Below are 15,351 nucleotides of genomic sequence, written 5' to 3' on the forward strand. Positions count from 1 at the left end.
CTTTTGCATCTTTCTCTGTAGTTTTATTTCTGAAACCATCTGTCATTCCCATCCCTCATGCATGCTCACTCATAAATTCCTTGCTGTTATTGGCCGGGGACATCAATTGGGACATCAGCTATCCACATCATCTGGTCACATCTAACCTATGGCATTGTGACACGCCTTTATTCTCAGCCTATCATATTGTGGCTTTCTTTTCTCCCTCTCTGCCTTAGTGTTTTCAGGCTGCTGTTATGTGCACCCCACCACCGCCCAGTTGCAGATTCATCAGTTCTAGCTTTATCAACCTCATCATCCTTATCAGCCTCAGCAGAAGTCATCAGTCACCACCACCTGTGTCTGGACTCTACAGGGGGATTCATCTTGCTGCTGTGCAGGACTGAAGTCCCTCAATTCAAAATCTCCCTGTAGATACTAAGCAGGAATACTTTTGTCAATGATCATTAATATCATCTGTATAATTAGCAATTCTTTATGCTTTATTTACTCGTCTATCCTGATTGAAATAAAATAAGTCATGTTAGCTGCTCTATGAAGCTTCTCAAGCCCAGGCTCAGCTAAATGCTAACAACAGCATGCTAACAATGACCAGTTCTCCTGTTAACATGCTAACTAGGACTAAACTAAAAGCACAGCTGAGGCTGATGTTAATGTTGTGTACATATTTGGTGAGCCAAACTTCGGCTCAGACTTAGCAGGCTCCATCTTCTGGGGACCATGAATGTCTGTATACAATTTGATGGAATCTGTCCAATTTATTGCAGTCTAAACCAAACACATGGGCCAAATGTTAATAGTCAAACTGATAACACCTTAAGATGTGTCATCTCATTTTTGTCATCATACACTTTTCAGAGTATAAAAGACATTATCAAGAAAGGAAATGTGTGCATAAAATAAAAACCTTCTCAAATAGTTGGGGTCATTAAGTTAAGCAGACTTATCTTGATGAGGGTTAGCCCCAAACACTGATACTTTGGTTAAGTCTGCATGTTTTCTGCCTCAGCACCAAAGACCCAGACCATGTGGGCACCCAGATCCCCCCGTTCATCCTCCCTCCACCCGAGCATCTGCACTCCTCCTCACACATCTGCATCGCCTGAGCCTGTCTCCTTGTGTCTCACGCTAACCTGTGGCACGCGGGTCCTCTACCTGGCAACCACATGTGGAAGACACATTTTAACTGGGAGGACATTCATGAGCACAGTAGCTCAGATAATCAGCTCTATGAAACTATATGGAGCTTAAACGAGGAGGAAACAGCATATATGGTGGATGCATCCTGAGCCGCCGGAGTTCATGTCAACAGTGTCTGGATTATAGCTGCTTTGATGAAGACATGTGGCAAACACTACTGTGGAGGACCGGCGCCGTGTGACTCACCTATCAGGTGCCGAGGGTCAAGGGTCACAGCTGCAGTTAATTAACGTGCCAGGTTCTCGTACTGGCAGCACGTACGGCTGTTAATTCCACCCACATACAGAGTAAAGAATGTTTAGGTTTTCCAGTGTATCAACCTTTAGAGTTATCAAAGGTGTTTTTGTCTCTATCTGTTCTTTCGCTGCATTCTTTCATCACCTTCTTCTTTCTTTTACTCGCTCCTTTGTTCTAGCCACAAAAAATTGCAGCAGACCTGAAAGGTGAGCCCGGCCCAGCCTCTCATCGTAAGCCGCATGTTTCACATTACAGGAATATTTCCACTTTGTATTTTGCTAACCCCTGGCACTGATAAAATGCTCAAGAGCTTCCAGAAGAACAGCTTTCCTTCGGGGTGCTTACAGTGACCGAACGTCTGAGCGCTGGAACATAACAAGAGGCCTATTCACACGGCTCCTGCTGAGCATGGCGAGGTACAGCGCACAGCAAGGCCCATCCAGCTCAGCAAGAAAACACACAAGGCAGAGGTCTGGGCTGCTCAGCTGTGGCAGAGCCCACCAACTGTTGGCTTTCTGCTGACAGTTTCCAAAATGCATCAAAAAGCCATTTTAACAAGTTTTTTAGTCTTCCAGTTAGTCTAAGGCTCTTAAATAGCCATCAGTATAAGTGGTTTAGAATTGAGTGGATCACCCATGTTATAAAAAGAGACATTTCTGTGGATTAATTCCACTTTTTCTGGATGTGAATCATTTTTTGAAGAGCTAAAGCGTGTCAAGGGACTGAGGAAAGCTTAGGGTTGAAACACATTCCTTTTATTTTGCTGCTGTGCATCAATAAAGAAGTGACACACATTTATCTGTGAGTGCCCAAGACTCCATTTGTTATTTATGCCAAGTGAGAGCACCTTGAGACCAGAGTAGCGTTTTACTTTATTTTGCAGCATTTCTTTCACAAAACATCAAGAGCTAAAACTCAGCTGGACGTGATTCAGCTCATTGGCAGGTTTTCATTTTCACACAGCAAGCAGTATTTTAAGAGTTTATGCAGTAAATTGCTTGCGTTTTGTGAGGTTGTGTTCTGAAATCTGAAGTGACGGCGGGTGAAAAAAAATGACCTGCGGATGAGGGAATGAAGAGAAGCTTTGAGATAAATCTGTGAGCAGGTTTTTGGTGGAGATGGTGGCGGGTTCTTTGTTTCTCACAGAGGCCGTACAGTGCAAGGCCAGGTGCGCATGAAAGCGCAGAATCACAGGTGAGCCCTCATCATGAGCGAAAGACAGTTGAATGGCACACAGATTACATGTATAGTAAGCTACAGGCATATATGCAGCTGGTCAATCCTATAATGCATATACAGAAACACATACTGAAATTATTTTGCATTTATTACCCTCAAAAGGGGAAGGTTTTTCTTAAAATTGTGTGTGAATACAATGGGTATTTTCTCACTATTTAAATTGTAACTATGTAATTTAAGGATTATAATTGCCTTCATACAGCTGAAAATATACATATAGTGTATCAAGTGACTAAAGACAAATCATTTGATCATCTGACCACTATCACTGCCTTCCCATGTGATTTTTTTTAATACCTTATCACATGTGTGAAGTTTCAGTTGATTATAGTGGGTGTAACCATGCTTTACAGGATTTAATGCAGGTCATTTTAAACTAAAAATATTGGACTCGCTACCAGCATACCACAAATCCCTTTTCTAATAAGAAAAATGTATATCCCTGAATTAATTCTGCAGGCCCATGTCACAAATGATAGCATTAAGTGACACATCCCCAGAGAGGTCACAGTATAGAATGATCTGTGACTCTGGTGTGCCTGGCAGTTAGTATGGCTTTGAAAGAGGGGGTGGGGGTCTCTGTCCTGGAATAGCTCCTCTGGCCTGGAATGCTCTGGGGAATGTGTGGCGTGGTATTTGATTGGTCGGGAGTGGAAGTGTGTGTGTGTGTGTGTATGTGTGGCATTACTGATCAGAAGGTTATGGAGTCTGTGTGGGGAATGAGCGAGGACAGATCAATCATACGCACGTTTGGGAACATCCTCCATGTGGTCAGCAGGTTGACAGCCCGGCTGTGTGAGTGGGGTCTCAGTGTTGCCTCTGTGCTGTCTGCACCTTGTTGTTGTGGCTTCTCTAACCTTCTTTCCGTGTATGTGTGTGTGGGCGCGCTGTACTACACACTCTACGCTTTGTGAAACCAGATCTGCCTTTTCCATCTCGGCGCACCGGAGCACAGACAGCCAGCCCATTAGGCCTCATGCTCTGTAGGTTGACCTTTGAACCCCCAGTCCCCTGTTTGACCAAAATGGGCTGAGTGGCCATGCTCGGTCAGCGTTTTGCTGGGTCATCACAGGCTATCAGCAGCTATCTGTGTATCTGCCAATGAGCAGGGGACTCTTCAAGGTCTGTAAACATTACTGGCTCATGTACAAACAGGCACTAACAGGCTTATATATGCCTGCAGACACACACGCACGCACACACACACACATGCACGCACACACGCACACACGCACACACACACACACACACACACACACACACACACACACACTCGTAATTCACAGCAAAGATGAGGGAACACTGAGAGGACAATGAGATTGAGATGGAGGTCAGACTATATAGGGAGCTTTAATTTCCCACTGTGTCAACCCTCACTAGCTTGTAGGAGAGAGGAGACAGTATAATGACTGTGTGTTGAAGCAGAACCGTACAGTCAGGCTAACAGGAGCGTGTAAGAGAGGGCATCAGGCTCTCACGGCCCAGTCTGCTGGAAGTGATGGCCCTGCAGGATTCCTGCGTTAACCCTGGGTTCCTGCTCCCGCTCCCTGCCCGGCGAACCCAAATCTCTGCCATAACATCCCCGACAGGAGGACTACTCCCACTGCCGTGTTTGCTCAGCTGCGTCGGCTTTGTGTCGGCGTATCGAACCCCCTTGTTCCTGCTCCATGGCTGTTTTCTTCCTCTTTTTCTGTTTGGTTTCTTTTCTTCGGACAGTTTGTAGCCTCATTTGTTCTTTGTTTGGTTTTCGGAGAGCCACGTCTGACGTTTTCAAGGGATTGACAGCCGGGGCAGGTCAAGGGGTCGAGGTGAGGCGGCTACCTGAGGAAGTCTCACGTCTCCTGCTGCATAGTGACACAGTGGTGTCAACATGTACAGTAGACATGTAAACACCTCTCTGCTGTGCCCCACTGCCTTGTGTTTGGACTGTGATCTCTGTGAGTCACTGCAGAAGAAGCCAAATCCTTTTTCATGCACTTACCAGTTTGAAAGTAAATAGCTCCAATTTGGTTAGCAGGCTTAAACGTAAACAACTTAATAGCTTGTGCCTGACATTTTTTCAGAGCCCATCTCATAAATGCAATTTATGGTAATTTCAAGTTGTCAGTGTGGATGCAGCACCTCATTTGAAACCACAGAAGTTTGCAGTTAAAGTTAATTTGGAGATCCAGTGCGGATATGAGGTCGCATCTAACCTGCAAAGATGCGTAACCGTTTGCGTCTCGGCGGAGGCCCCAGTCCGGACACCCCAGTGCACTCGTCTTCGTCGTCACAGTCACCGCTTTCGAATCCCTCTTCCCCTTCGTCACTCCACCCGTCAACTCCTCCTCCTCCTCCACCACCTCCACGCGACCGGGCTCTCCAGCGCTTCTCGGATACCGTCACATGCCGCAGCAGCTGTGGAACAAACAGGAAGTGGTTAAAGGTAATGACATTAAGACGCACTCCACCCTCCTCAGCCTCTCCATGAATCACTCTGCGGCCGGAATGCGCCTGTGCATTAATGGTTTAACAAAGCTGTGAAAATAAATACGGGGTGTCTCTTGATCTGAGCGTGCACTGTATGATTATAACAGCATGGGGGAAATTCCACACAAAAAAACACACTTGGTGACATCTAAAAAAATGTCGGTATTTACCAAGCGCTAATTATAATCACCAGGCGGGAAAACAGTTTGGTTATCGGTGCCAGTTTTGCTATTTATATCCAAACGTGATTCATTCAAAGGTTTGCGGCTGCGGCTCTATGTAATTTACTGGTAGAAAAAGAAACATTGGGGCAAGTAGACTGGTGCGATTGTGTTGTTACTGGCAAACATCATTGTCTTGAGTGGTTGTCCCGGGGCAACAGGGATACAATAACACCGCATAACACTCAGCACAAGTGGACATCAAGGCATCGAGATCTAAAAATGAGAAAAGTGGATGAAAGATGAAGAAAAATTAATGCTACTGTTTGTTATGCTCGGATTATAATGTATCTAACATGAAGCAGAGGATCTAAAAGAAGCAGACATGGAGGATTTTTTAACGGAAATATGATCTTTGCTGCACAATCTCCATGCAGTTTGGCCCCTGGGCTATAAAAACAGTTGTTGTTCAACTCAGATATTTTCCCAAGTGATTTACAGAAGCTCATAATAAGTTGTGCAACACATACCAGATGTGTTTATTGAGATTTGCGGCAAACTAATCAACTCATAAATAATACAGGAATGTCCAAGAGCTGTAAAACAATTTCATTAAATAAAATCTTTGGATTCTTCTTGACCAAATATAAAAAGGGAGGGAATGATGTTGATTCATTTCATTAGAAAAAATTGAGCGAAACATGACAACTTGAAAGAGGAAACTTTTCTTGTGATGTTTTAAAGCAACACAGGAATAAAAGAGGGGAAAGAAAAAAAAAGCGTTTCTGTCTTGTATCCACTGGTGAAAAACATGTGAGCGAGCTTGGAGACGACCTACACGGCTGCTCTCTGACCATCTTTCAGGCTCCACAACATCACACATGATTGAGAGCCCTGCCAAGGTAACAGATGTGCTAAATTCCAGCCGCCTGCCCTTCCGAGCCCCCTTTCATCTCCCCGCTCTGCCGCCTTGTTTGTTTTTTATTGATTTCCTTCCTATCTGCATACGTCAGCATGCATTTTTTGTTGTTGTTTTAGTTGTTTTGGCTGTCTATGGGAGAAAATTGAGTTCATATGGGCCTTGTCTCAGGTCAGCTGCAGCCTCTGCCTGGGATCAGACTCTGTGTGTGTGTGTGTGTGTGTGTGTGATTGAGAGAGGGGGAGAGAGAGAGAGAGAGAGAGAGAGCGCGGAGGTATAAAACCCAGAGCTAATCACAGAATTACGTCAGTCAGAAGATAAACAACCCTGTTCCCTTCGCCTGCATACACAAACCGTCGATCTAGGTTTCACAAGTGACATAAACTCTAAAGTGTAGAGAGGGAACACACATCACCTTGTTCCCAGCATGGCCGCCCAACAAACCTCCATTCATTTCCCAACATTGAGGCCATACACGACCGATGACCACAACATTTCTAAAAGCCTGGTCACTTAGACCAAGGGATGGACAAACAGTGCCTCACAGACAGGACGGCTGATCCATAGGAACATTTTCACTTCTGTTCGAGGGCCATCGAGCAAAGCGCCACCTGTTGAGAGGGAGCAAGAGCCCTCAGGTGTCACATTAAAAACAACCCTGTTATCTCCGAGTAACAAACTCTCCCCCCTGTGATGAATGGGCGTTTAATGTACTGGACTGCTTTGTTAAAAGGCAAGAATCGTGTTTGCCTGCATTTGCCGGAGTCCTCTACAGATTTATTGAGGTCCTGAAATTCCTTCTCATGGTTTGTATCCTGGCAACTCAGTTTGGACTTTGGGAGGGGAGGGGCGCCCAGCAAACCAATTAAAAGGCAAACAAACACTTGTAAAGCAAGGGGGAGAAAGATGTGGTTCAGGGGTATTTTCGAACAAAACCTAAAAAAAGGTTATGAGGAGTGAAGGGAAAAACATTGACAGCAACTGTTGTGCCCCGGTTTTAGAGCTGAGTCTCTGTGTGAACACCGCCATGTGTAGTTCACCACCTGCCAGCATGTACACAGTGATGCTCCTCAGCACATAAACAGACACGCTGTCCTCTGACTGACAGTATACTGATGTTAACAGAAAAAACACAGAAGCATATGAAGGTTTTTGGAATTCAGATTTCAGCCAAACATGTGAGGGAAGTAGGAATAAGAACATACCAGCTATGAATAGCAGCAGATGAACAGCAGATGAGAGTAAAATGGGTTTTTAGGAATTAAAAAAGAATCACAACAGTGGCCCAAGTGAGCCATGCCACCGAACTGTGCCCTTCTCCATAGCCGGGTGGCAGGGCAGTACCTCTCTCTCTCTGAGCCTCTGTGGCAGGGCACTGTGGCTTCTTCCCCGCTGGCTGCCTGCCTCTGCCACGGCTGCGGTAGCGGGGAGGGGTGGGATGTATGTTTGTGTCGAAAGTGACGCTGCGCTTTTTGGCACAGCCGAGCCGCAGCGCTATCCGACAAGAGCCTCCAGATTTACCACAAGAGGGAGAAACCTCAAGTTGCTCTGGGCTGGAATCTTCTGCAATTAAACAAAAAACCCAAAGCAAAAGGAAGCAGGGAGGAAACAAATAAAAGAGACTTTTTTCTTTTTTTGAGAAATGCTCAGTATGTTTTCCATTAAGAGAGGGAAATCTGGCGCTCTCACTCTCTTCTCTCCTCTCCTCTGGGTTCTTGTGCGAGTCGCATCGGGAGCTGGCTTCGACAGACAGCTGGACACAGAGAACATGTAATCAGCGTGGCTATAGGCATCCCGCAGGCCACAGGGTTCACCTCCCTTTAACACAAAAGCACAAGTCACACCAAGGAAACACGGGCTCAAAGGCTGCACACAAAGCCCAAACATGTGGCCGATTGCTCAATGCAGGCCAGCCCAGACAGAGACACAGAAACCGCAAGTCTGTCACTGCCTCCCACACATGACATGAACTCCACACAGGGTCAGTGTTCAACACGACAGCTGTGACTGAGCCCAAGAGCCCAGCCACTGGTTGACCTGCACTGATAGAAATCAACCTGCACTCACTGGTCATCAGCTGTGGGAGGTTTTTGTGTTTTTTTTTTACATGAGCTGGCAGTATGATCATTATTTGACCATAAATCATAGGAAAAAAGGCCAAAATTTAAATATAAACTAATAGAAATCCTGGTATTACTTTAGGTCGTGCTGAAAGTGTATGAGTGATGTTGGGAGGGAAACAGAGAGCAGATGAGTAATGAGCGTCTAGAAAAAAGGGGCTTCTTGTCAGTGTGTGATTGGGATCAGGCCCTGTGTTATGTCCTCCTCTCCATGCAGAAGACTTGTCTGGACAAGTTGCTCATGACTCGGCCCAGACGGAATCTGCTGCTCTGAATGTTTCTATCAATGCCTCAACATATCTTGTCTACAAATCTAATCTACAGAACATGAGGCTTAAGTTCCCAAACAGACTGCTTAACAAACATTCAAATACGAAAGCCATCTCATGTTGATGCTTTCTATAATTGCGTAGAGAGGTTAGAGGTTACAAAATTGCTGACTGATTTTTTGGGGTTTCCAATTATACTGCTTAATTAAAGTTAATTAAGTAGCTAATATGTTTATATTAATGATGGAAAAAATGTGTCATGTGAAAGGTGATGCTTGTAGTTCAGCTCACTGTTTTGGTTTTACAGCTCTCAACCTACTATTTTGGTCTCATCACTCTCATCATTGTTTTCTAACTGCTGAAAAGCTAAAAACCTATTTATCTACAATTTAATGAAGCATTTCACAGAAAAAGAGACATGGCAATCTGGGTAAGTGCTCAGGGGCCCTTGAGCAGAGAGGGGTCCAAAATGATGGGAGAAAAAAAATGTGCACCTTTTTTCATGTGTGTCAGACTCAAATACGACACAAGGTTTGGCCCCTTCTCTTAATGTTGATAATTATGGTCACTGTCAGAAACTTAGTATGTCCATAGTAAAATATGTGAGTTATATATGAGCTACAAGGTTTCCATCAGAATAAAATAAAAGTTGTTTGGGGGACATAAACTTCAGTGCACATGGGCCCCTGAGGGTATGAATGCTGCCTTGATCAAGTGTTGATAGAAACCAAATGAGAGCTAAAAGGAAAGTGAATATTGGACTTTATATTCATCAGGTGGTCAGAGTCATGACTGCAAATGCCAATGTTGCTCTGTGTGTGTGCTGTATGTGCACCTGTTTCTCATCATAACTTTGCACTATGACAATATGACAGCATTGTGTTTACAGCTTGTTGTGCTGCCCACAAGAAATCTGTAATTGCACGTTTTAAAGGATGATTATGATTTTTTATTTTTATAGTTTTTTATTTCTTTTGTTTTGGCCATTATTTTCATAAGCAAAGCCAATGCTGAGATCTTGGAACACGTTGATATTGCCACAATAAAGTCCAATTGGCACATGGAAAAAGACAGACAGGCTGTAAAGAAGTTTAGTCAGATTATTTAAATCACTTCATTTGTAGTCAAAACCAAAAAAAATGTCAGTGGCAGTCCCTCACTGCACAGAAAAACTATGTGTGAGCACAACTACAGCAAGAATTTTAGGTCAAAGTTGAACCGGGAAGTTAGTCTGTAAACTGAGATGGATATTTGAAACAGGTTGGGTAATAATTGTACTGTCCACCTTCATTTCTCCTCTACATAAGTTTGCCCCATATGACATGCTTTGTTCCCAGATCTCAGCAATTAACTGGGTCAGTGCATAGTTTTTTATTACCAATAGGAATGGCGACCAAAACTATGAAAATAAGAGCCCGATTGTAATAAACCAGACCAGGCTTTTAACTTTAAGAGTGACGAAGTGGTACAAAAGTTCATTCAAACTTCTGACATTATTCTTATTCTTACATTAATCAGCCTTTGAGGTTTAATTACGTTATTTTGCTAAGAGTTCATGAAAAACCAAAAACATATTGTAAAGTAGATTGTATATTTTCAAAGTGGCTTAGGAGCCAATGCCTGGGTCACTGTGTTAGACAAATCAAACACATGACCTTTCAGCAAAGACTATTTTTCTTGATAAATGAAGGAAATGGACTTTCCTTCTACCTAATCCCCACATGTACACTGAGCTGTTGCACTTGTATCAAGTTTGCAGACGTGCTGTTTGGAGCACAGAGCTGGGAGAAAAAGCAGGAGAGTGGGAATGAATGAGAGACACCATGGGAGAGTAGAGAGAGAGTGAGAGAGAGATAGAGAGAGAGAGAGGCAGACGGAGGAATGACAGGAGGCACTTTCCACAGGGTGAGTCATGGAAAGCTCCTCAGCAAGCTGACAAGCAAAGCCGCGTTTCGGACGACAGACCCTGCCCTGCAGTCCCACCCGCTTTCCCCGACTCATTACTCAACTTTTATTGAATCTGAAATGTAAAGAGGAGGGGGACCTATGCGTTCTCATTCTCTTCTGGGTTTTTTTTCCAGCCCCCCCTTGTCTTCCTCTATCTGTCCACCGTCAAGTATGTCACGCAACGGGAGCTCAGCCTCAGACAGTTAATGCAGACAAGATTAATTTCCTGATGTTAATTCCAGTTGGAACAGAACGCACAGAGGGAGAGAAAAAAAGAACTCTCCAGTCCTGCGTTAAACTGGGCGTGTGTCCACTCCACCTTTCTGACTAAGCCCATAAGGCTATTTCCAGATTTCTCTAGTTTGGACTGAAACCTGCGTGGATGTTTAGCTTTTGATGGCAGGGACTTTGTTCCTATGGTAGATAATCTTTGAAAGCTAACAAAAACACCCAATCCTTCTATATGCATTGAAGATTAATAAATTGTTGCCAGTTCATCTTTTGGAGGAATAAAACACAAGGGTCCTCTCTGTTTATTCAGACATATGCAGCTCAGATCAAGGCGGAGCATGAATGCAGAGGGTTAACTCCCCTTGTATTAAATATATCTGGTATGACAACAATTTTCAATCTTTTTTTGAGGCTAACCAAATGAAAATCTTGACTTATGTCTGTGAATGTGCCTGATTGTCTGCATGGGGTTTAATAGTTTAAAAAGTCCCATTCCTGCACAGGACGCTGGTTGCTAAATCAGATTACGTCCCTCAGACAATCTCTTTTTGTCTGCTGCTCGTCTGCTTTACACGTTATCACCGCGGTTCCCAGAGTCATGTGTTGCTAAGAAACCCTCCATTTCAGCATCAGCAGACTGTCACTGCCTGTCCCATGATCACACCTACCAGGGAGCTGGCGGTTGTTCGGTTGGGCGAGCGGATAAAGCTTGCGCAAGCTTCTGCGGGGCTATGGACCTACAACCAGCTGTACTGTCATTGGCTACCTTAGCTTGTTTTTAAAAGAGGCGCAGAATGAATGGCTTGACGAGAGGCAGAGAAGGCAAGAAAAACTGAGACAGATGCAGAGGAAAAGAGCTGCCATGACCTGAAAGGGTACAGGAGGTTGGCGAGATGAAAAATCAGGGAGCATGTGAGGGAAATGATAAAGTTAGGGAGTGCTAACACTTTGACAGGTCCAAAGAGGAGCCTCAACGCTGCAGTGCCCCCCAGAGCACTGCCGCCCCAAACAAAAGGCAGAGGAGGAACAGAGGAGGTCTCTGACCCTCACAGGGAGACCCTCTGATGACCTAGCACAGACAGGAAACAGGAAGTGTGACCCCTCACCTCTTTGAGGGGGGGGATCCTGTTACACAGCAACACGTGACTGTGCCCAGTGACAACAAGCCCAGGATGTGTGGATCAGATGAGAAACCACAGCAGGAAGACTCAGCTGTTCATATCTCTGCTTCGTGATGTAAGTCAAGCAATATCAGACTGAGAGAATGAGGAGATCTCAAGAAATACGCTCACAGGTAAAAAAAAATACTGAGTGTTGCAGCGAGCCGGGTGCCTGGCTTGTGCAACAGGGTTTTTATAAGCCGGCTGCGTGATAATTACACCCAGTGGGGTGGTAGTGGTGTGGGAGCAAAGAGGCGGAGTGGCTGGAGAGAGAGAGGCAACCCTGACATGGGCCTCAAGGCTGGGGGAGGGAGAGGTGGAGGTATGGAGGTAAGGAGGAATGGGTGGCAGTGGTAGAAGGGATGGTTGGGCCTCATTAGCAGGCAGACTAATTGGGAGGAAAAGGGCCCTCACATGCTCTGTCTGACCTCCCTGCCAGCAGGGGAGAAAGCTGGAGTGGGAGAGGGGTGTGTGAGTGTGTATGTGGAGGTGAGGGGGGAGTTGGTATCTCATAGTCAGATTCCTAAAGTTAAAGAACCATAACTCCTCATAATTCCTCAAATCCTAAACTTAGGATGGAGTCAGAAAGCTTCTGAAAAACAGAAGGATAACATGCATGTGTTGCTCTAACATGGATACTGATTCTGGCTGTAAACGCCCTGCAGCTCCTCAGAGGTTTACACCAGGTGTCACACTTCATTTAAAGAACCCTCATGGCTTATACCTGCTTACAAATATAGCAGCATAACAACCCTCCTTCCTCCTCCGCTTCCAGAGCAGTCATACTTCACACACATAAAAACTAGGAGGGCGAGAGGACGAAGGGCCTGAGGGGGTATATTAAATAACGCTTCAAAAACCCTCAGTAAATAACATCAAACAGAAGTTAGCCTCTTTGACTGGGGCGAGTATAATGGCTAGGTTAGCAAGTGTAAGTTTACAAAACAGCAGGCCTAGTCTGACACCCATGGTGTCTATTAGTCTGATTGTAAGCACACCCTGTAGGAAGAGGCCACCGCATGCTGGCCCAGTTATGAAGCAGCTTTCATTTTATCTCGACTGCAATGATTACACACACAGCAATGTGTTTGTTCACATATTTCAAAGGGTATTTGAAGTGTTTTATTTTATAGCCAACTGTATGCTCATATGTCACTGCTGTATACGAGCTGGAAATGTATCCACTGTGGTTATATGACAAACTATGTCTGTACAAGATTAACTTCTGTAAGTGTGCACAGTAAAAACCGTCCATCCTTAAGTGTGTGAGTGAGTTATATATTAAAGAGTGTTCTGTGCAAGCATGCGCGAGGTGTCGAGCGCACGCTGCCCAGGCTCTGGTGCCTCGGAGGAAGTGAGACTGCGTGATGGAATTTGTGGCGCTCGGGATCTGGTTTATTTTCCACCCTGGATTCCTGTTCTACCTGCAGGATTTTCCCAGGTTCTGGCTTCAATTAGGCTGGGAAGCTGGGAGGAGAGGAGGGGATCTAGGGTTTAAGAGAGGAGGAGAAGGAGGGGGGGGGGGGTTGGAAGAAAGAAGGGCGACAGAGCTGGAGTCTGTCACACACAACTCAGCACAGCTGGGGAGATGGAAAGACAGGCAATGAGAGATAGAGGTGGTAGTAATAAAGATAAAACATTCAAATAAGGTGCTAAAAAAAGGAAAGCTTTCAATATAAAGACGTGTTTTATTTATCTTCAAATGATAGAACCGTTTTGACAATGTAAGATGAAATAATTGTATTTTGCCAAAAGGGATTCATAACATTCTCCAACAAAGACGTCTTTCATATCCATGGTATTCCAAATGTATCTCTCCAAAGAGTGTCATATAGCCAAGAAGAGGCTGTCAGAATAATCCCACAAGGTCTGACCCTCCAAATGGCAAACTCATCTGACAAATGAGTGGGAAATGCTCTGTAATCAAAGACCAATCACATAATTGCTCTATTTTGCCACTAGCTCAACCATCTCCTGTGAGATTAGTTGTTCAGAGGAGAAACCCGATACTCTGGGAAGTTAAACAGATGTTACGAAAAAACAAACTCATCTCTGCAGAACAAGAACACATCATCAAAATAATATATTCTAATTTAGGACCACAAACTCCTACTTCTCCCCACCCGGGAACACACTTGGCCAGTATTCACAAAAATAAAGCATTAACCCACTGTCACGCTTACACTGAACTTCTCATTAAGCAAATAGAAAATCCCTTCGGACTGGCATTGCAGTCGGGCTGGCATGTCAGTGGCGAGCAAAGCGTGGTGATGTGCACTCGTCTTTATCAGCTTTGACATACTCCATATACAGGGCACAAACACACAGACAGGACCTCACACAGGAATTTGTTACACAGTGTAAGCATGCACAAAAATGTCCATGGCTCCTCGCTGTCCTGGACTGTTTAAAGATTCCAAGTCGAGAAGCAATAACCAAAGGAGAAAGCCATTTCTCTTCATCCATTTATAGTGCACAGTTCACTTTAAACTTGGCTACAGCTCAGTCATGACATCAGCTGTTTAAGGCGTGAGAAAACGTTGTTTTATAAGCTGAGGCGACCAGCTTGGAGACTTTTTTTTTCTTCTGATGTTTAGTTTAGCCTCACAGAGGCACAAAGGCAAGGGTCTCCCTGCCAGGCCGTCTCTGTATCTGCTGATACTCTCATCAACGCTGACAACGTGAGAAATGACACATTTCCGCCGCATAGTTGCATTTCACAGGGCCATCGTCACGGAGCAGTTAGGAGTGGAGGAATGAAACATCAGGGGGATTAAAGTTGGAAGGAAGTGGATTTTTTGGAGGGGTCCCATGTTCCCCTCACTCTTGGAGAATGTAGCCCCTATATTTTATGACATAGTCCCCCATACTATGGGGCTGGGACTGTTTCGTGGAAAGAAACTGGGTCAGTACAAGCTGGAAGAACCATTGATTGTGTTCAGCGTTTGAGTCGAAAGGAGAATAATGTTCATTCACTTGGAAACCGTGAGCAGAATAAAAGAGCCTTACAGGACTTGTAAAGACCAGACTGTGAGTGACCCATGTCCCGAATGTGGATCTGAATGCATATAAAGGACAACAATCTACACATTATTCAGCCTGCAATTCAGAACATACTGTACACGACAACGCACAACATCATGAGACTGAAATACTGCAGTTTTTAATCAGCATGGCACTGTGCTGGTTCACTTCCAGGAACATTACACATACTATCTCATTGTTGGCTTGTCCTCATACACACTGCATAAACAGGGCAGATGAAAGTAATTATCTGTGAGTTGTGACCTACTCTCTCATATCAGATGGTTAATTAGTCCATTTGCTTTTAGCCCAGCAATCCAGAGCTGGTGGTCTTACAACTGCCAGAGAGGCGGAGACCTTGTAAAACTGCTTTTA

General features: G+C 44.6%; 1 protein-coding gene across 1 annotated transcript in view; it reads right to left on the reverse strand.

The window, feature by feature from the left end:
* The window catches only part of gpc3 (glypican 3), a 107,108-nt gene that overhangs the window by 10,662 nt on the left and 81,095 nt on the right, over positions 1–15,351 (reverse strand). The window contains exon 7 of the mRNA XM_053324365.1: positions 4,872–5,073. Coding sequence (XP_053180340.1) covers positions 4,872–5,073 — 202 coding nt within the window. The remainder of the gene's footprint in view (positions 1–4,871; positions 5,074–15,351) is intronic.

This window comes from Scomber japonicus, chromosome 8 (genome assembly GCF_027409825.1).
Source record: "Scomber japonicus isolate fScoJap1 chromosome 8, fScoJap1.pri, whole genome shotgun sequence".
NCBI lineage: Eukaryota > Metazoa > Chordata > Actinopteri > Scombriformes > Scombridae > Scomber > Scomber japonicus.